The sequence below is a fragment of the Ursus arctos genome, unplaced genomic scaffold, assembly GCF_023065955.2.
Source record: "Ursus arctos isolate Adak ecotype North America unplaced genomic scaffold, UrsArc2.0 scaffold_23, whole genome shotgun sequence".
In the NCBI taxonomy this organism is placed as follows: domain Eukaryota; kingdom Metazoa; phylum Chordata; class Mammalia; order Carnivora; family Ursidae; genus Ursus; species Ursus arctos.
In genome coordinates, this window is record NW_026622908.1 from 11652433 (window position 1) to 11675544 (window position 23112).

General features: G+C 36.8%; 1 protein-coding gene across 2 annotated transcripts in view; it reads left to right on the plus strand.

The window, feature by feature from the left end:
• The window catches only part of ANO5 (anoctamin 5), a 102833-nt gene that overhangs the window by 42945 nt on the left and 36776 nt on the right, over positions 1-23112 (plus strand). For both annotated transcript variants that reach the window (XM_044389049.3, XM_057317322.1), the window contains 5 exons: positions 3865-3978; positions 6398-6513; positions 19202-19336; positions 19695-19800; positions 19908-19968. In XM_044389049.3, the coding sequence (XP_044244984.1) occupies positions 3865-3978; positions 6398-6513; positions 19202-19336; positions 19695-19800; positions 19908-19968 (532 nt within the window). The remainder of the gene's footprint in view (positions 1-3864; positions 3979-6397; positions 6514-19201; positions 19337-19694; positions 19801-19907; positions 19969-23112) is intronic.

Here is a 23112-nt window from a genome sequence, read left to right on the forward strand (position 1 = left end):
AAATGAAAGACTCTGTGTGAAGCACTCTGCAAACTGTAGAGTACTTTAGATAGACTTGTTATGTTAAAAAGTAGCTAACAAAGCACCAGTGAACCAGGAGGAGCAAATCAGGAACTTGATCAAGTATAGAAATATTAGTATCAATTTCTCTTCACTTGTTCTGTATAAAGAACATGGATACCTTAGATTAATTCAGCATTAAAACAGCAATTTTTCCTCCTTCACCATGGAGCAGAACTATTTTTGCTCTGTTGAAGAAGTTATTTGGGAGATTAATGTGGAAACGTTCCTTCCTATCCTCATTTAGGACACTCAAGTTTATGTATGTACAAACAAAGTATTCCAAGAGCATCTTAACGCTGGTATTGAACTTCATGCTTCTCAAAGCAGACATCTCCAACCACCATGACATTGGAGCCTCGTGGTGTATATGTTATAACACCTAGCATGTTTATATATTTCCAATTCTGACTGATTTACAAGCAATTCTGTAGTTTTCAACCTGGTATTTACATATTTTAGCATATATATATAAATTTTCCTGAAGAATTGATACCAGATATAAAATTTCTGAATCTAAGGGCACACACATTTAAAATATTACACTATCACTCTTTAGAAAAAGATGTACTAATTTAGAGTCCTAATAACAACCTATGAGAGTGCTCCGTGTTCCACATCTTTCTCGACACTAGAATTTATCAATCCTTTTCTTTCTTTTTGAATTATGACATAATATAGAGATAGGCCCCCAAGTCGTAATCGAACAGCTCACTGAATCATCGCAAAACAAACACAGCCGTGTACTACCGCCCACATCAAGGAGAAAAACTTGTTTGCTCTCCAGAAGCCCTACTAACTTCCCAATCACTATTCCCATCGTCTTCAGCAGAAGTTGACTTAACTTCCCACAGCAGAGGTTAGGCTGTTTTTAAACTTTATAAAAATGGCATCATGCAGTATATATTGTTTTGAGTCTGGCTTCCTTGGCTCAACGCTTGTTTGGGTCATTAATTTAGCTCTTGCATGAGTTTTCGTGCATTCATTTTCACTACTTTGTATTGAAATTTATTTGTGTATGTGTCATTATGGTTTTACTTTGCATTTCTCGGATATGTGTTTGGATGTGTTCATTGCTTATTTAGATAGGCACTTCTGTGAAGTACCTGCTGAAGTCTCTTGTCTATTTGTCAATTAAGTTTTTACTTGTTGATTGGTAGGAATTGTTTATATAGTCCTTATGTGAGCCCTTTTTTTTTATCATATATGTTATTGATCTTTTCCTACTGTGCTTCCGTTTTCTTTCTTTTAATGGCTTCTTTTGCTAAACAGATGCTTTTAATTTTAATGTCCAATTTCTCAAGACTTTTCTTTATGAATCATGCTCTTAGTCTTTTAACTACCACCAAGACCATGAAGTTAATTTCCTTTATTATTTTTTTGAAGTTGTATTATTTTACTTCCCACACTGAGAACTGGCATCCACCTGGAATTCATTTTTGTGCGTGGTGCAACTTCCCACCGTATGTGTGGTCATTTACTTTGTAGCAATTATTGAAAACATTCAACTTTTCAGACCGTTTTTCAGTTCCACCTTTGCCATAACTCAAGTATCTATATATTCATAGGTCTACTTCGGGGCCCGGTTCTGCAGCCTTGATCTTTTAGTCTCCTTTCGTATTGATACCAACAATGTTGAACTTGACTTGAGTTCTGTAGTCCTGGAAAACAGGGACCATTAAAGGTATCCCCCACTCTTCTCGTTCTGGGAAGCTACTTCCTGCAAAGGATATGGGGTACATATGAGTATTCATAGATAACCACTGCCTCCATCTGCCAGTTTGACTTGACGGCACCGTTTGCCACATAGTTCATCCTAAATTCACCTGGCAATTAAAGTGTCCATCTATGTTAGTTGTCTTTATGCCAAGAAAAAATTAAGCTTCTCATATCTCTATGCCAAGCAAGTAGTTACAAGTTGGAGTCAGGTGCCCTGATACTTTCCCGTAGAGACAGGGAGGTAGGGATGCTGGTTTGCTTGGTGATTACATTTAAAAGGGATGGCTCCTAGAAAACTTAAGGAAATCACTCCTGGGTTGTAAAACTGTCAAGAGGCTTATTTAGCTTTGTTACAGATTTACATAAATCTCAAACAGATAGAAAAAGAGTTTATAATTATGAGTTCTCTAAAGGAAATGCTCTAAGAACAGAGAGGTCAAGGAAGTCTCTTTCCCTTTTGACACCAGGAAAATTTCAGTTCTTTTAGATTTATAATTAGCATTATAATTTCTCCCTTTTGTAATCAGTTTGTAGTAGTAAGAGTCAAACATAGGCCCTCCATATTCTCACTCTTGGTCTGATAAATGGCTAGCTGAACTATTTATCCCCACTGATCAAAACAAAGTATTTGTTAGCTGACTTGACCGAACATTAATTAAACTTTCCTCCCACAAGGAACCTAAACTTTGATGACATTAACCCAAGCCAACACTGGCAGGTATAATAGCCCTTCCTTACTGCAAAGAAGGACAGTCCCTGAACCTGGCTTGCCTCTCCCAAATGAATGAGTGAGTGAATGAATGAATAAAAAGAAAAGTCCCTTTTGCCTGACTTTTCAGATGTTCACAGGTCTCCCTATTACAATAGTTTCCCTCCCCCTCTTGTAATAATCTTTTCATATAATGTCTTTTCTAAGTCCAGATTTGTTTTTATTTGACAATACCATGCTGTATTTTTTTTTTTTTTTACCATGGCTTCATAATAAGTCTCAATATCTGTTGAGTAAAATTTTCCACTTTGTTAATACCCCAGGACGGACTTCTAGTTTTGGTGAATCTTTCCTAAAGAAATAATCCGGGGGCGCCTGGGTGGCTCAGTTGTTAAGCGTCTGCCTTCGGCTCAGGGCGTGATCCCGGCGTTCTGGGATCAAGCCCCACATCAGGTTTCTCCGCTGGGAGCCTGCTTCTTCCTCTCCCACTCCCCCTGCTTGTGTTCCCTCTCTCGCTGGCTGTCTCTCTCTGTCAAGTAAATAAATAAATAAAATCTTAAAAAAAAAAGAAAGAAATAATCCAAAGTATGTAAAATAATTAATATCTATCACATTATTTGTAAAAATTAAAACTGCTTTCATAAATTATGATATATTTACCATCATGGTGATTCAAGAACAACCAGCACTCTAACCAACAATTCTTTAACTTATGAGATTTAAGAAAAGGAGGGGAAGGGAAATAGATCGAAAACAGTACTGAAAAGACCATATTCAGCAGAAGAGCAGAAAGTCTGAAAAGTTGCTGAAAAACAAAATGCAGATAGGATTGAATTGGCAGAAATGTGAGAGCAGAGGACAGCAAAGCCCAAATTATATGGAGGAAAAAACTGATGCAAAGGTATAGGTGATTGCAAAGTAGTTGTAGAGATATGGTCATCTTGTGTTAATAAATTCAGATGTCAGGAAGAGGCTGTGTATAAATCCTCAGAGTATCTGAAGTAATCAGCATAGCTAAGTATCAGTTCTATCCCATATTCCCCCAACTAGACTGTTAGTGGTGACATTACACTCCCAACTTGAAGGCCTGATTATAGGAATTTTGGCACAAGACGTCCAGAGGAGCTTGGAACATTCCAGAAGCATTCCTGCCTCTCCCTGAGGGAACAGAGAGCTCTCATACCCAGGAGCTAAAGTACCTGCAAACTCCACATGAACTCACCCTCTCCACCTTCCCTCAAACAACAGAGGGAAGTTTCCTTCTTCATGAGAGCCTGTATCCACATTCAGACAAAGTTGGACATTGTTAAATTGTGATGGGAAAAAATGTGGATAGCATAAAGTTCTGAAATGTGTGTCTAATGCTTACTTCATAGGTTTATTATATTCTTTCACGGTGTCCTTTTGGCATAGAAGATGGGAAGAAAAAGTTTGGGATTGAAAGACTGCTAACTTCTAATACTTACTCATCCGCCTATCCACTCCATGATGTAAGTATAAGCTTGGTTTTGAAATACTGAGCCCACTTTCCCTCTGACATTCAGAGGTCGCCTGTTGGGAGAGAGAATCTTCCCTTTGCTTCCCCTTTTATGACAGGTTGCTTAATTCTTTTTCATGTTGGGAAAATCCCCCAAAGCCTCCCTAGTTCCCAGTGAGAACTTTACCGGTTATGCTGAAATACATGGTCAATACCTCTTTACACTGTGGTTTCAATGGAAATTTATTTTTAAAAAATGTTGCCTTTGTATGTGAATTTCCTTTAGAACCCATATTGAAGACAGCAGTTTTATTAAAAAAAAAACAACACTACAGAATAGAATATTTGGAAATTTCTATGTGAACCCATTAGATCTTTTCTCATTTATAAAGTTTTGACTTAAATTATATGCATTTATGTATTCATTCATTAGATACATGATTGGTTTTCATTATAGGCATACCTCCTTTTCTTGTGCCTTGCTTCATGGAACATTGAAGATATTGTGGGTTGTTTGTTGTTGTTGTTGTTGTTTGTTTGTTTTGTTTTTTTACCAGTTGAAGTTTTCTTGCAACCCTGTGTCATGGAAGTCCATTGGCACCATTTTTCCAACAGCATTTGCTTATTTCATGTCTCATTAAAAAGTGATTTTTTTTTTGGTTTCCCACTGCATATATAAGTTGTTTACACTAAACTGTAATCTATTCAGTGTGCACTACGTTATGCCTAAAAAATGTACATACCTTAATTAAAAAGTACTTTATTGCTAAAAAATGCTAACCATCCTCTTAGCCTTCAGCGAGTTGCAGTCTTCTTGCTGGTGGAGGGTCTTGCCTCCGGATGGCTGGGGACTGATCAGGGTAGTGATTGCTGAAGGTTGGGGTGGCTGTGGCTGCATGTTGAAATAAGAAAATGAAGTCTGACACATCGATTTGACTCTTCCTTTCACAAATAATTTCTCTGTAGGGAGAGATGCTTTTTGATGAACTAGGTCTGTTCAATGCTGTCTCGTTGATTATCTTTGATATGTTTTCTATGAGAGTACAGCAGAATTTTCCAAAATGGGTGGCAGTTTTTATTAGGGAGTACCAATTCAGATGAAATTAACTCCAGTGTTAGAGAAGCCATCCTCCTTCCCCAACCCTCTCCCTCCCTCCACACACATTTTTTTCCCCCTCTGGGGCAAAAGAACTTCTAGGGGATTAAAGATTCAATATAATGCCATGGTCATTTGGTAGAGAGATATATAGTGGGTAATACTATACAATGCGTTATCTGTCAGTCTTTCTTCACAAAAGGGCTCATTTCCTTTTAGAAGATTTTGAGGATTGTTGGTTTGTTTTTAGGGCATTAATTCTCATTTTACTATTACCAGGTCATTAAGCCAAACTAACATCCTCAAGTCACCAGCAACTTTAATCTGTACATCCAGCTTTCCAGCTGAGTTATTTGTGATCACTAGAAAATCAGTGGTACTTAGCTGTTGTGAGAGATCGTTGTAACTTACTGTTAGTTTTACTTTTTTTTTTCTTTTTTTCTATCCTGAATGCAAGGTTAGGTACTGGATTTTCCCTCTGTGCTTTCAAGAATCATTTTTCAAGATACCCAAATAGGCTACCTTTTTATTTCATTTTTCAAGATTCAGTAGGATTAGCTGCAGAAGAAGAAAAAAGTTGGAATCTAGGTGATATAAAATCTTATACCTTATCATATAGAGATTTTCACATGTGCTTAATTTTCAGTTGGTTGTTTATTCATGTTGTCCTCAGCAGTTCACTTGTCTGCGCGAACAGTTAAAAGAATGTGTTGAACTGCCATGCGTAGACAATACTCTGCTCTGTCCTGAAGGGATATTATTAAGAAGGCAACTCAGTATGTAACACTGGGAAAATCTTATGCATGAAACAGTACTGAGGGTCTTTGGTGCTGACGTTTGTCATGCGTGTTTTAAATTTTCTGGGAAATTGTGTCAATGATTACCAGTGAGGACCAGACAAGTGCGGAGGAGATTCCTGTCATAGCACTATGACCGGTCACTGAATTTGCTTGAGTACAATTTTTCCATCTATAAAATAAAAGTGTTAGTGTATTTCGAAAGTCCCAGCCAGTTATACAGTCAGCATGAATCCCTAGTAGAATTTGAATAGAGAAGAAAGGGCATTCCATAGGAAAGAGCAGCTGGAGTATGGCCAGAGTCTCAAATGTTAACTTGTGTTTTTAACTCCCTGAGTGGAGGATCTTAATGATTATCACTATTGTCATAGTTTATTGTAGATTTTAGGAGATAGTTGTGTATCAGTGGAATATGAAAGTTCAAATCAAAAGGAAAAGAACAATTTGCCTCATGCACTAACCTTAAAAAGCTGTGTTTGTTTACTTCATCCCTGTCTTTTGCTTTGTCATTCAAGTACTTTCTTTTTGAATATCTGTAGGGTCAATATTGGAAGCCTTCAGAACCTCCCAATCCTGTCAATGAGAGGTACATACTTTGCCAGAATTGGGCTCGGTTTTCCTATTTTTACAAGGAGCAGCCTTTAGATTTGATTAGGTAAGTTCCTTACATTGTATCAAACTGATTAAAGCATGATGAGGTGATTTTTTATTCACAATAGCATCTCATTCCCTTTCTTTTACCACTGTTTTCACCCGCTACATGTTACATCTTCCTAGATTTGTATCCATACGATCATTGAGTCACTCCTTTGGCGCGCAGAATGCTGTTGCTGGAAAGCTCTTAACCATGCAGAGGTAGCTTGATAGTTCAGAGGTTGGGCGTTTAGGTATTTAGGTAGGCGGGTTCAGATCCAAGTTCTTCCCCTTAGAGGCTACATAAACTTGGTCAAATTATTTAACCTCTATGAGGCTCCTCTGTAAAATGGGAATAACAATGGTACTTTCCTTATGGGGCTATTTAGTAATGAAATGAGACATGTATATGTTTTAGCATAGGGACTAGCACTTAGTGCTTCATATATATTAGTTTTGTTTTGTTTTCTTTTGTTTTTCTCTGAGTCCAGGAAGTTAGAAGATAGCAGAAAGCTTGTGTATGGAGGTGTGTGTGTGTGTGTGTGTGTGTGTGTGTGTGTGCGCACACGCGCGCGTAGATCTCAGAGATCCGTCAAGGCTCTGGTTCCCTGACCTCAATTCTTTAGACCGTTTCATTGGCTAAGCAAGAAGACTGCCGCTGCAGGTTCCTGCCTTGAGCCCCAACAATACCCCGTACATACCGGATGTCGGAGGACTCGTGCTGTGATTTCAGTAAAGGAACAATCAGATGAGACCCTGGTTGCTACACACCTCGTGTTTCACTCGGTGATTTACGCGGGTAGTGCTATGCTTGCACAACATCACCCTGTCCTTTTCATGAGACTGATTTTGGTGCATACGTCCAAATCAGTTGAACAGTTATCTCAACGGTTTCGTTTAAGGCAAATAAGGGGAAATTTTTAAGAACAAATGAAAGGCAGATAGCACAGATAAGCCGGTATTTTTTATAAATCATTACATGAACTCTTCGTTGGAGAGCTGTTTTAATTGTTTTGAATAATGGTCATTTAAATTTTTAAATGGAAAGTTATTATAATAAGAAGATGAAAAACTTCTGAAAGTTATTAAATTTACGCTAGCCACTGTCACCTGATTAAATATCTGAGTTTCCATTTTGTCATAAAAGGAAATTTGCAAGGGCTAACAAAGTATTACAGATATAGCCCCACTGACCCAAGATGTAATGTGTTTGTATTACCTAGGGTATATATTTAAATTTTTTAAACGACAAAAGAAGCACATTTATGAGCAATTCAGATCCTAAAGAGACTTGCAAAGTCTTAAGTGAAATCCTACCTCTGTCGAACTTTGCAGAAGCAACTGCCCTTGATTTGGTATATCTGTTCAGTTCTATTTTTATGTGCATGCATAATAAAATGCATACACAATCGTATTTTTTCCTTAGAAAAAACAAAGGCATCTTTATTTACTTTCTACTGTGATTTTCTTTTTGTGTTAAATAATATATTATTGGTACTCCTCCAGAATACACACGTATCTATCTCATGCTTTTTAACAGAACACGGAGTGCTGTATTATAAATGTTGCAAAATTCATTTATCTGTTTTTCTGTCGGAAAACAGGCTGTCCCAGATTTTTCGCTATCACAAACCTGCTGCTAAGGACATTTGCAGACATTGGGCCCTTGGAAAATGTTTTCATAGCATATTTTTAGAGAAGCATAGTCATCAGAATAGTTTATATAGTTTACATAGTTTTTATTGTTCAAAATATATTTAAAGTATGTATTCATTTAACATTTTAAACTATCAACAGGTGTTTCTGCTTTGAGTATTCTCCAAAGGTTTGTATTTATGACCCTAGATATATACAAACACATTGCATCTTGGGTCAGTGGGGCTATATCTGTAATACTTTGTTAGCCCTTGCAAATTTCCTTTTACGACAAAATGGAAACTCAGATATTTAATCAGGTGACAGTGGCTAGCGTAAATTTAATAACTCTTAAAAGTTTTTCATCTTCTTATTATAATAACTTTCCATTTATAGCAAGTTATACTGCTTTTCTAGTTCAATGATGAAATGATATTTTTAAATAAATGTAAAATTTTAACAAAATTTAATGTAAAGAACTGATAACGTAGGTGAAAAGTTTTTAACTAGGTAACTGAAAAGGCAAAAAAGAAGACACTACGTTATCACAGAGGTAGCAACTGCAGAAAACAACTATTATCCCTAAGGTTTCTTTTTAGTGGTTATGTAAGATAATATTCTTTTTCTAAGAAGAGACAATGAAATATTTAGGGGTAAAGGACCATGACATATTCAACCAACTTATTTTCAAATGGTTCATCAAAAGATATCTACATCTATATCCATTTCTGTATATATCTATATTGTCAAAGGCAGATATTGATATATAGATATAGATATATAGATAAACATCTATATCTCTTCATATATGAAGAGAGAGAGAGAAAGTTGTATGAAGAGAGAGAAAGTACAAATGGAACATTTTTACAATAAAAGAATTAAAGAGTATATGGAAGTTATCTGAATTATTATTGCAACTTTTCTGTATACTTGAAATTATTAACAAATGGAGACCTTAATAAAAGAAGAGTACAGAAGTACATCCACACATATATGGTCAGTTGATTTTCAATAAAGGTGCCTGGTTATTCACTGGGGAAAAGATAGTCCTGTTAATAGTCCATTTGTTAGAACAAATGGAACTCCATATGCAAAACAGGTATCTCAGTCCCTTCCTGTACAAAAATTTAAACTAACTTGAAATGGATCAGGGAACTTCATGTAAGGGCTAAAACTACAAAACTTGTAGAAGAATGTTTAGGTGAAAAATTTATATGGCCTGGGATTGAGCCTTTTCAGAAAAGGCACAAAAAGTACAATTTAAAAATACATAAATTTGACTTCATAAAAATAAAAAAAAAAAGTCTGCTCTTTAAAAGACACTGTTATAAAAATAAAAAGGCAAACCACATGCTGGAGAAAATACTTGCAGCACACATAGCGACAAAGGACATCTAGAATATTTAAGGAAATCTTACAATTCAATAATATGACAAAATCATTAAAAATAGACAAAAGATTATAACAGATACTTTACCAAAGAAAGATATTTATGGATGGCCAGTTAGTAATCAAAAAACACATAGCATCTGTATTCACTAGAGGAATAAAAATTAAAACATCTGTCTTTGAGATACTACTATACCACCCACTATAATAGCTAAACTCTAAGAGATTGACAGCAGTAAGTGCTGACAGAGATGTGGAGCAACTTGAAATCTCTAAGTAATGCTGGAATGCAAAACGGTGGAGCAACTCTACAAAAAAATTTGACTCTACAAAAAAGTTTCTTATTAAGTTAAATATGCACTTTTTGTATGACCCAGCAATTCCCCTACTAAGTCTTTATCCTGGAAAAATGAAGCATATATCCACAGAAACACCATTATTTGAAAGTTCATAGCAGCCTAACTCATAATAAGAAAAACCTGGAAACAACTCAAAGGCCCATCAACTGATAAATGGATAAACAAATTATCATGTATTCACACAATGGATTTTTTCCTCTGAGATAAATTACTGATACATACAGCATCAAAGGATGAATCTTCAAAGCATTTTGCTAAGGAAAAGAAGCAGGCCATTGAGAGATTGCATAGTCTTATGTTTCCATTTATAAAACATTATTCTGGAAAAGACACAACTATAGGGACCTAAATTAAAGGAGGAGTTGCCCAGATCTGGGTGTTGGGGAAGGAGTTAACTGCAAGGGTCTCAAGGGAGCTTTTTGGGATGATGGAAATGATCTGTATTGTGGCGGTAGTTATGTTGCATGATTGCAGGGTTCTTGTCTCATGGAGCTGAAGTATGAATCTTGTGACAAATAGGGTGAAGTGAAGTGAAAGTTTATTAAGGCAAGTTGAGAACAGAAAGGAAAGCTCTCTAGAGTGAGAGGGGTCCCGGATGGTTTGCCATTGCTGGCTTTTATGGTCAGTCTGACCAGGGAACTTGGTAAATATCTCGTCTATAACATTTAAGACAAACAAGTTGGATTTGTAAATATTTTGAAAATATCTCGTCTATATTTAGAACAAACAAGGTGGATTTGGTATGTTTTCTTCCCTCTAGTTAGTATCTTGTGTATAACATTTTTCCACATCTGGAATTTCTTTTTTTTTAAGATTTTATTTGTTTGAAAGCAAGAGACAGCATGAGGCGGGAGGCAGAGGGAGAGGGAGAAGCGGACTCCACGCTGAGCAGGGAGCCTTTGTGGGACTTGATCCCAGGACCCTGAGATCATGACCTAAGTTGAAGGCAGATGCTTAACAGACTGGGCCACCCAGGCGCTCCAACATATCTGGGATTTATTTCTGTGAGCCTGGTCACATAGCCACCTACCTAGCCTCACCTATCTCTTACTCAGTTACTTGAATGCATGCATCAAATTATACACTTAGGTGCATTTTATTACATATGAATTACACCCCAATCAATTTGAAAACCCTACTCTTAGAGGATTAACTTTTTGGGATAGAGGGTGAGATGGGGTTTGGTGAAAAAACTCAGAGGGGGAAAGGGGAATTCCTTCTTGGAGAAATGAGCACCATTGGCTTGGAGGAGCTTCAATCCTTACACGATGACCTGGACACAGTGTTGAAAGCTGTCCCCCAAAGATATTCCTAGTACAGGTGAGACACGCCTGGGGACTCCCCAGGATGCCTGGAAGGAAATGACGCAGGAGATGGAGGGCAAGGCCTGCGGTTATGCAGGTAGGAAGTGGCAATTGGATAGTGGATTCCTAGATTAACACTTAATGTGATCTCATTTCTGTACCAGTCATTAAGCTATCATTCCTCAGCTGCAGCCCACCTTTCTATAATCTGCTCTGTGAAATTGAGGCTGGAACTCTGAATATCACCAGTATGCTTTACCAGTGAGCTCACTGCTGGGCTCTGCCAGCAAGAAGCACTGAGGAGACCGAAAGATGGGAGGAGAAAAAGAGGATTTGTTTCTCTTGTTTTTTTAATGTGTTTCCTGTTTGCTTCCTGTGAGCACTTCCCCGACAACGCTTCTTTCCTGACTGTGGCAGTGCTTTCCTATTGCTGCGGCTGAATGCTGTTTACAGTTGGGCCAACACTTGCAGATCCAGCCCCATCAGATAGCCCACAGCTTGCCAGGACCTCCTCCTCGGAGGCCTGGGTCTCAGCCCCACCTGCCCCCTCCTGTGACTTTAGAGATAGCAGCACTGGCCATGGACACCGTCTTTGGGGATGACTTTTAGCTCCGGGAGCACCAGGTTGTTGCTGATAATTTTGAGCATCCAGTCGAAGTGCGATCCTGTCTCACAACTCTCTATATTTTTCCCCCTTGCTTCCAATAAGCTCCTCATTTTTAAAATATTAATTTTGATTATCCAGTTAAGAATTTGTTTGATTGCTCCACTGTTTTTACCCTGCTAGTAATAAACAATCTATGGGAAGTTCTGCTACTCATTTCTCCCTAGACTTAGCGTGAGAATCATTCTCACCTGAACCCAAGAGTCAGTCACCGTTTGGGTTGCAAAAATGAGTTTCCAGCTGCAGCACTCCTTCCACATTTACTAGTTGTCCCTCAACGTTCTTTCACCAAAGTTCCATTGGGAGCCCTTGGAACTGGATCCCGTGTCTTCTAACATTCTTTCTTTTTTCCTTCCTGAAACTCTACCCTTCTCACTTCTGGCAAAATAAGGCTTATTTCAGTTTGTTTTCAATGTTAGTTAAAACCCAGATGCAGCACTCCTTCCCAGATCCGTTTCACCCATTCCTTGCCCTCTTCTCTCATTCCCTATCCCTTCTAGCTCGCCAACTTTGTTGTTTCCTGATTTATCTTTATCAAAAGAAGCAGGTATGTGTATTCTCTAAAATTTCTCCTTATTAAACAGAAGTGGCATTCTATATAGACTCTTCAGCACTTTGCTCTTTTCACTTAGCGAAATATCCTGAAGATCAATGCATATGAATTCATGGAGACATCGTCATTCATTTTTCTGCTTTCTGGTACACCATTACATGTCCTTGGACATTTAGGTAGTTTCTAGTATTTCATAATTACAAAGAAAAGTGCTTCAGTGACTAACAATGGATATGTGTATTTCTGTATTGTTGGGAGTGTCTTTAGGGTCCGTACGCGTGAGGTTGTTGGGTTGCAAGGTAAGTGCATATGTAGTTGTGTTAAAAATTGCCAAATTCCCTCTCAGTGGGATTGGACTATTTGGAATCCCCACCAACAGTGTATGAAAGTGCAGAGTGCACTGTCAAGTTTTCTAATTCTTGCTAGCTGACGGGTGAGAAAAGGTATTTTAGTGTAGTTTTAATTTGTATTTCCCTTTATGCATGAAATTGAACATTTCTTCATAAGTTAAGGGACATTTTTGTAGCTATTTTAATGAATTGTATATTCATATCTTTTGTCCATTTTTCTACAGAATTTTTGCCTTCTTTACGTCTTTAAATTTTTTATATACTGAGGTTTTATAACACTTTATAATACGGATTCCTAATATTTCTCCAAATTTGTCATTTTAATTTTGACTTTGCTTATTTTTTTTTTTTTAATTTGTTTGGTTGTTTGGTTTTTGCCATGTAGAAGTATTTTCTTATTTTACATGAAGTCAACTTTATAAAAATTTTTATTGTTTTGGATTTTTAGTGACAATGCCTTTTTTCGTACACACAAGTTGTAGAGGAATTCTCCTACATTTCCTTTTACTTCCATAGTTTCATTTTTTATGTTTAGATTCCTGATCCATTTAGAATTTACTCTTACATGTCATGTGAGGAGTAGATCTAATTTTATCTACTTGTCCCAACACCATTTATTAAGAAGTTTATTGATGTCCCAGTGGTTTGAGGTACTACCTTTATCTTATACTAGATTTCTATACCCTTTTGAGTTTCTTTCTGGATATTCTGTTTTATTCCTTGGATCTAGCTAGCTACTCATGTATCAGTACCAGGCTGTTCTCATGTAGCACCTTTGCTACAGTATGTTTTACTATGTAGCACTATGTAGTATGTTTTAAAATCTGGTTGGGCTAATACTTCATCATAGCTTTTACTGTCAGTGTTTCCTTGTACATTCTGCATATTTATTCTTCCATATAAACTTTAGTATCAACTTATCTAGCTCTTTACTAAAAAACAGATCATTGGTATTTGTATGGGAATCACATTAAATTTATAAATTAACTTAGGTAGAACTGATAGTTTCATGATAATTCAGTCATTCTAATCAAGGAAAAGGCATGTCAAGGAAAAGATATCTCTTTGTTCAAGCCTACTTTTGGGTTTTTCAGGAGTCTTTAGATTTTTCTTTGTGTAGGTTAGGCAACGTTCTTAGGCTTAATCCTAGATATTTTATATATTTTTTTGCTAGTATAAATTATGTATTCTCTTATATCTTCTAACCTGTTATTATTTATATATTGAATGCTATTGATTCTTGCATCTTAATTTTATATTCTGACACCTTGATGAATTCTTCATTGAATTAATTTTATAATTGATTATTTAAGGTTATCCTGGTATATTACTATGTCTTATTTATTTATTCATTTATTTATTTATTTATTTATTTATTTATTTATTTATTATTTTTTAAAAGATTTACTTATTTGAGATAGAGAGAGAGAGAGAGAGGGCACGCATGCATGAGTAGAAGGGGCAGAGGGAGAGAGAAACTCAAGCAGACTCCACACTGAGCATGGAGCCTGATATGGGGCTTGATCTCATGACCCTGAGATCACGACCTGAGTTGAAAACAAGAGTCGGATACTTAACCAACTGTGCCAGCCAGGTATCCCACTTGTCATTTTTAAATAGAAATAGGTCACTTTTTTCTTTACCAATTCTTAGGTCTCCAGTTATTTTCTTTTGTTCAGTTGCATTGGCTAGTAATTCCAGAACAATATTAAATAGTAGTGAGATAGTGGGTGTCCTCGCTTGGTGGAAATGCCTCCAGGGTGTCCTCATGAGTAGAAAATTCTTTTGTCCTTGAATATTACTTTATCATTTTGCTAGGAAGCTTCGAGAGTTTTGTTTGCTTGCTTGTTTGTTTTAAAATCTGGTTGTTTTAACACATTATGTTTTGGAGGTGATTGTTCTAAGTTAGTTTTTCCTGGTTCCTACTGGATCCTTTCAATGTATACCTTCTATTTTTTTTTTTTTTCCTTCTGGAAAGTGTTCTTGGATTATAGTTTTAAAATATCAGGGGCACCTGGGTGGCTTGGTTGTTAAGCGTCTGCCTTCAGCTCAAGGCATGATCCTAGAGTCCTGGGATCGAGCCCCACATAGGGCTCCTCCGCTGGGAGCCTGCTTCTTCCTCTCCCACTCCCCCTGCTTGTGTTCCCTCTCTCTCTGGCTGTCTCTCTCTCTGTCAAATAAATAAATAAAGTCGTTAAAAATAAATAAATAAAATAAAATATCAGCTCTTTTCCAGTGTTTTGATTTTCTTTGTACTCCAGTTATACCTATGTTGGTCTTTTTTGGCCTGCCTTTATATCAAACAATTTCTCTGAGACTCCTTTTACTTCTCCATGTCATTTTCATTCTTCTGACAGGTTTCCTGTTTTTCTTCCTGTCTTTTATTAGATTTTCACTTAGTTGTCCCTTTATTCTCTCTCTTGAATACTTCATAATTGCACTTGCTCTCTGGTACCTCAGGTTTGTGGCAGCAGGTGGCAGGTGCTCTGTTGGAATTGGGTTTTTACTTATAGGTGTTATATATCATGGTGTTCTCTGTCATGATGCTTAAGGCCTGTATTGGGTATGGTTTTATTTCTTCTCCTTGTTGATTTTATGGTTTTTAGGAAAAGTTTTAGAGACTTGGTAGCACTTGATAGCAAGATAATAAAAATAAAAACATCCTTAAAAAGAGAAAGGAATTGTCCATAGACGCATGATTACCATGCACACAGTTCCTTTAATGAACATTCATTAAACATCACTAGATACCAGGCAAGAAAGTAGGGCTACAAAGATAATCAGAACTTGGTTTCCTAATATGAATATATTTGCGGGAAGACACCCAAATGTATAATGATTATAACAGAGCGATACTCAGGAAAGAACAGAGCACAGATGAAAAAGCACCTACTTTTATGAGAAGCTCAGGGAAAGTTTCACAGCACTTATTCTTGAGCTGTGTCTTGAAAGATAAGTAGTAAGCTCCAAAGTAAACAAGTTAGGTAAGAATGTCTCAGGCGGAGAGACATCGTACAGGGCACTGGGCTGAGAAGAGCATTGTACGTTTAGTTCTTCATGTAGGAGGAGGAGCAGGTGAGACGTGAATGTTTATCGGGAATATCATGCAGAACACTGCTAAAAGAAGGGATAAAACCACTTGAAGGAGGAAGAAGACATGGCTCAGTTTTTGGTTTAGAACCATCACATCATTGGAAATAAGGGAGATAGTTGAGAGACGGATGCAAGATTGAAATCAGGGAAGTAAGGAGGCTATTAAAAATTTTCAGTAATAGGTATTGAAGGTCACAGGCAAGATACCGGTAATAGGAAAGAGAGGAGACTATGGATTAGAAAAAGATTTTTATAACAAAATTTATTGCATTTAGTGGATGATTGGATATGGAAAATTAAAAAAAAAAAAAAGGAAAACAAGATGACTTGGGATGGCTAGAATGAGATTCAGAATTTAGGAGTCTGATTTCTGAGATTTCACATAGTTCACGTTACCTCTACACCAAACTTAAGTTCCATGTTCAAACATTTGTAAATAGTTTTGCTGTCTTTTGGATACTGATCATTTTGTCATATTAGATTTGATTTTTAAAGAAAAAATAGGAATTGGTTTATCAGTCTTCCGTATTATATGCCCTCTGATCCTATTTTTTCTTTCCAATTTAAGAGCTCTCTGTATTTTTTCTTTTGATATCACCTATTTTGAGTGGCTTAATTCTTAACATATGCCTATATAGTAAATAGCTTAGAGTAAGTATATTTATAGGGAATATAATTATGCTATTCAAATGCTATTAAATGTAATAGCTAAGTGTCTCAGATGTCCATAAATTCACTATAAAAATGAATCCCTTTTAATCAAATGTTTGCATTGTTTGCTCATTCCTCAAGCCCATACTCAGCTCAATTGTATCATCATTCTTTTGATTATTTGCTGATTATTTCCAACTAAGTCTTGGAAATACAAAATTAGACCAGTGCCTTCTCACCAGATCTCACAAACAATATTAGTGAATGTTTCCTACCTGTCAACACGCTGTTCAGATGCTATGGGGCCACAGATGGATTCAAAGTCTAAGTAAAATGGGCAGAATAAGAAATACCGTAGGTGTGAATATAAGGCTCATTTTTCTAAAAATAAATACTCAAAAGAAAGATTATCTTTATATTTGAGTCTTTATAGAGTATCTCATATTACTAGAGTTCTCGCCTTTTCTTTGTTACGAATAATGAGATAGTTTAACACCTTAAATGTTATTTCAATACTGTGTACATTTTTACCATAATACAAGTCTGAGGTATCTTTTGCATTTACATTTGTAAGATATGGTTTTGTTGTTACTCTGTGATTGCTAAGCTTCCGAAGTCCAAAGTTTAGTAAAATAAGTTCTATGATTCCATGTATAATAAATGCTTATCTGAGAATTTCTCTTTTAAAGAATTTTTTAATACTAAATTAAAGATCTGAAGTTCTTGAAGACTTTTTTCTTTTTTTTAATTCTCAAGGAGTTAGATTCTTGAAATTTGAAAGAGAAAAAAAGGTAGTTCTTTAAAAATAAGGTTGTTGAACTATCCAGTTCTTTATGAATTCCCAAAGAATTTTTCGGTTAAATCTATAGCAGTAATATTGATATCTTCACTTCAAAAAATGATTGGTTTTGTAATTTTTTAATGCTTTCTTTTTTTAAAATTTTATTTATTCGACAGAGATAGAGACAGCCAGTGAGAGAGGGAACACAGGCAGGGGGAGTGGGAGAGGAAGAAGCAGGCTCATAGCAGAGGAGCCTGATGTGGGGCTCGATCCCATAACGCCGGGATCACGCCCTGAGCCGAAGGCAGACGCTTAACCGCTGTGCCACCCAGGCGCCCCGGTTTTGTAATTTTTAAAACATCAAGTGGAAATAGAGATGATGAATAGTAAATTCCACAAAATCAAATATTTTATCCTTTATTAAAAGATTTTGATGTTATGGGGCACCTGGGTGACTCAGTTGGTTAAGCATCTGCCTTTTGCTCGGGTCATGATCTCAGGGTCCTGGATCCAGCTCCGTGTTGGGCTCTGTGCTCAACAGGGAGTCTGCTTTTCCTTCTCCCTCTGTCCCTACCCCCGCTTGTGCTCTCTCATATCTGTCTCTCAAGTAAATAAACAAAATCGTAAAAAAGAGAGAGATTTTGATGTTATGCAGTATTGAAGTAATTGCTATATTTTTCAGCAGAAAAGAAAAAAATGAGTTCACTTATCCTAAGTGTAAGTGAACCTAAGGAATTTGTGAATGGCCAATTAACAAGGGACTATGATGGAGTTATACTTTGATTTCAAGTTTATAGTGATTTGAGGAACAGAACAAGAGAAAACAACAGTGCAAAAGTGTTTATAATCAGTGAAAAGAATGAAAGATGGGATAAGCAGTGAGATACCTATTTAATTAGAAAAGATTAGGAATTTTGAGCACTGAAGAATATGAGGTTCAATAAAATTAGTATTGGAAATAAGAAAATATGTAAATATTGGGAAATTATACCCTTATGTTTAGAGTTGTCTTCTTCTTGAGCATGTATGGAAATTGCAAGTTAATATTAAGCGACGTAATAGATTGTGAATTAGCATGCTATTGGAACGCAGTGGGGATCACATCTATCTGCCTTGGAAACTGGGGAAAAATTTCACAGATTTGCTAAGCTGAATTCCATATGAATAAGGAGGATTAATCTGGTTTAAAAATATGTGTTTTTCGAGACAGAGAAGACTATATCCTCAGATTCCTTAAGGGATTCCTTTGGACATGGTCTGAAAAACAGAAACAAGAAAAAAACCTTGGTGGTGAGACTTAAACATTTAGGACACGTAATGCTGTAACTTTTCAACTTTTTGTAAAGCAAGAGCTCAACTGCGTATTTTGTGGAACTCTTATTAAGTGGTCATTTTTAATTCCTTGGTTTGCTACCCATCTCACAATCCTATAAACATCCACGAGAGATCCAAAATTGCAGGAAGATGGAAGCTTATACATAGAACCTCGTCTAATGTGGTCAGAGTACCTTCTTTATATTAGAAAGAGAAATAAATCAAAACTCCATTCACATTGTGAATGTAATTTGATCTTAATTGCTAGAAGTCATTGCAGAACGTTCTACACTTTATTTCAATACATTTAAACTCTCCTTAAAACTTAGAAGCTTTTCAAATTACCTCATTTCAAAATTAAAACTTCACTTATACTCAGTTGGTTTCTAACTCATATGTGTTATCTCCTTTAGTCTTTATACCAGTTCTGTGGGTAAGCATCATCCTGTGTTTTGTGTGGTGGAAACTAAAGTGAGGAGAGTTTAGTACCTTTACCAAAATTGCAGGGCTAGAAACAAAGGAGCCAGGACTACAGATCTTGTCTGTATACAAAACCAAAGCTCTCTGGATGGTACCATTCTTCTAACCTTTGATCTTTTTTCTACCTTCTTTCATAGGAATTATTTTGGAGAAAAAATTGCCATGTATTTTGTCTTTCTTGGCTTTTACACCGAAATGCTGTCCTTTGCAGCTATCGTTGGCTTAGCTTGTTTCATTTACGGCTTATTATCAATGGATGGTAACTCAAACAGGTGAGTGCAGCTGAATTGCCCAAACAGAGAGAACGTCTTGCTGTTATACTGAGACTGTTGTTATTATTTCCCTGGCGTGTGTTTCAGAATGTTTCCTGATGGCAGGCAGATTATTGATATTTTTGAAAAAAACAAACCAAAACAAAACACCAAATATAACAGCTGTCTCTCACCTGGTGTTTTATGGAAAATCTGTAATGATCAACTCTAACGCTTCTGTCTCTCAAAACATGACTTGACCTACTACAGAAATTGCTGCTTTATTGCCCCTTTGCCATATGTGAGAAGCAGTATAAACAGTGGTTCTGTCACCTGAAAACACATCCCTTGGAAAATAACTTTGCTGTTCCCTCTGCAGCACTGAGATCTGTGACCCTACAATTGGAGGTCAGATTATCATGTGCCCACTCTGTGACCAAGTGTGTGATTATTGGAGACTAAATACCACGTGCTTGGCTTCAAAGGTATGTATGGATTGTGGAACAGTGAAAAGACTTGCAATTTCTCTCTCTTTTTTTTTTATCACGTTTGATACTAAGTAGCCTTTGTGATGTTATTGCTATTTTTACAGATCTCCCATTTATTTGATAATGAGTCGACAGTGTTCTTTGCAATATTCATGGGAATTTGGGGTGAGTAAATAGTCACATAAAAAACAACTTTCTGGGGCTCCTGGGTGGCTTAGTGGTTAAGCGTCTGCCTTTGGCTCAGGGTGTGATCCCAGGGTCCTGGGATCTAGCCCCACATCAGGCTCCTCTGCTGGGAGCCTGCTTCTTCCTCTCCCACTCCCCCTGCTTGTGTTCCCTCTCTCGCTGGCTGTCTCTCTCTCTCTCTCTCAAATAAATAAATAAAATCTTAAAAAAAAAAATAACTTTCTCCCTATTATGTGTTATATAGCCCATCTGTATAGTGTATACAGATGGCATACCTTATATATCAAAGATGATTTGGGGCCTTTGTGTCTTTGCTAGCCAGCCTCAGTACACTGATAGAGTCTGCATCGGTGGTCTGTAGTCCTTGGTCCTTGGTCCAGAAAGGTCTTTATTAATCATCTCTTTATTTCCCTGAGAGATAATATCATTTTTGAAACTTTGTATGTATTTAGCTCACACTGTCTCCCAGCGCTATGGTAAAAAAAACCCCAGCTCAGTAAGTACTTAATGCAGGAGAGAATACACATAAGTATTTGTTGGCTGGAAGATATTGAATCATGGGCACAAAGTTGAACAAAAATCAACAACTGTTGAAGGCTAATAAATCCATGTTTGAGTCTAAATTCCCTGTGTATAATTCTGGTTCCAGCTTCCAGTTCCATTTGTTAAAAATCTTCCATGTAAAGTGGAATTCCCCTTAATTTTGGAAATGTCCCCGTATTTCATCTTTTTCATTTTACATGAGAAGTAGAGGTGTCATGAAGTTGTTCCTGTGAGGAAAATATTTTATGTAAGAGTAACTCATCAGGAGGAAGCCTAAAGACTTCTAAAACATGTTCCAAATTTCAGGGGACTCTGGGAAAAAATAGACCCTTTTTCTTTCCAACTTAAAAAAAAAGTCTTCAACAATATGTGCATTTAAAAACTGGGCAAGAGAACAAGGGTAGCTTAATCCAGGCAAAAAGACACCCAAATGTGGGGGTGTGGGTGTGAAGCAGAGGGATTTAGCAGAGTTAAATGCTGAGCTGCTGTGCTCTGAAGAGAACAGCCTAGATTCAAAGAACAGAGAACAGAGAAATCTTACCAACAATCATCTAATTACCCCAACTTTGCTAAGTCCAGCTATATCTTTCTCATGTGGCTGCCAAGTGCTTCCTCTGTCCTTACTCAGAATCAGCGGTGCATGAGAGGTGCACCAGTTACAGCAAATACGGTAGTGTGCAGTTGTTTCCAATGAGAGAGGGTGTGCACCCACAGCCACCTTCTATTTCATCGCAGATAGAGAAGCCGCCGGACATGGAACACACAGACACTGGAAGAATTGTGAAGAGAAAGTTTACTCTAGTAGTGGGTTGGTTCACCTTTGGTTTTTGAGGATTGTGGCCAAATTTTAGGAAAACGGAACTTTGAGGATATTTGTTTTAGTACCACCACTAATAAATAATGAAGCCGAATCAAAGGATGAGTTGGCGGAATAGATGTGAAGAAAAACATTCTAGGTTAAAGGAACAACTAGTTCAAGGGATTGAGACCTGAAAATCATGCTTACTATGCTTTGTACGGGCAGATAGGAAATGCTTTTTATTTCACTTTTGGTTCATAATGAAAATACATACTCATCATAAAAAATTCAAGTAGTATATAGAAGTAGAGAAAAAATAATGTTAACATTATTAGAAACAGAAACATTATCTTAGCCATGATATTTCAGAATCTTTTGCTCTGTGTGTGGGCATGTGGGTTCATATAATTTTACATAACTGATGTACATAGTTTTATGTCTACTCATTGTTTAAGCAGTGAGTGATGAGACTCCTTTCAGAGCAGTGGATATGTGGGTGTGTGTGTGTGGGCGTGTGTATTTATGACTGAATAGAATTGCCTTTTATGAATTTATCACACTTTATGTAACCAATTCTCTGTTGAGACATTTGGTCACTTCTCGCCCTCCCAAGTTTTATTGAGATATATTTGATATTTAATATTGTATCAGTTTAAGGTGTACAACATGATGATTTGATATATATGTTTATACTGTAAAATGATTACCACATTAAGCTGGGTTAACATCCATCATTTCACTTACTTTTCTTATGATGAGAACATTTAAGGTCCACTCTTTTAACAACTTTTAATTACACAATGCAATACTTTTAAGTATAATCACCATTCTGTTCATTATATTGTAAGAGCTTATTAATCTTACACCCAAAATTTGTACCTTTTGACCATTTTCATCCATCCACCCCACACTCCAATAACCACCAATCTATCTGTTTCTACAAGATTTTTTTAGATGCCACATACAAGTGAGATCATACAGTATTTGTATTTCTCTGATTTATCTCATTTAGCATAACATCCTTAAGGTCCATCCACGTTGTCACAAATGGGAGGATGTTCTTCTTTTTATGGATGGATGTTATTCCACTGTATACATATATGCCACATTTTCTTTACCCATTCATAGTCCATCAGTGGACACAGGTTATCTCCCTGACTTGGCTATTATAAATCATGCCACAGTAAACATGGGGATGCAGATATCACTTCAAATTTGTGATTTTTGTTTCCTTTGAATATATACCTAGATGTAGAATTGCTGGATCATATGGTAGTTCTATTTTTAATTTTTTGAGGAACCTCCATACTGTCTTCAGTAGTGGCTGTACTAATTTACAGTCTTGCCAACAGTGCACAGAGGTTCCCTTTTCTCTGCATCCTTGCCAGCACTTGTTATCTCTTGTCTTTCCGGTGACAGCCATTCTAACAAGTATGAAGTGATATCTCATTGTGGTTTCGATTTTCATTTTCCCGATGATTAGTGATGTTGAGCCTCTTTTTGTGTACCTGTTGGCTTTTTTTTTTTTTTTTTTAAGAGAGAGAGAGCAACCATATGTGCTCATGAGTAGGGTTGGAGGACAGAAGAAGAGGGAGAGAATCTTAAGCAGGCTCCACACCCAATGCAGAGCCCAACATAGGGCTTGATCTCATGATCCTGAGATCATGACCTGACCTAAAATCAAGAGTCAGACAAAGTAACCAACTGAGCCACGTAGGCGCCTTCCTGTTGGCCATTTCTGTGTCTTCTTTGGAAAAATATCTAATTAGATTCTGTGTCCA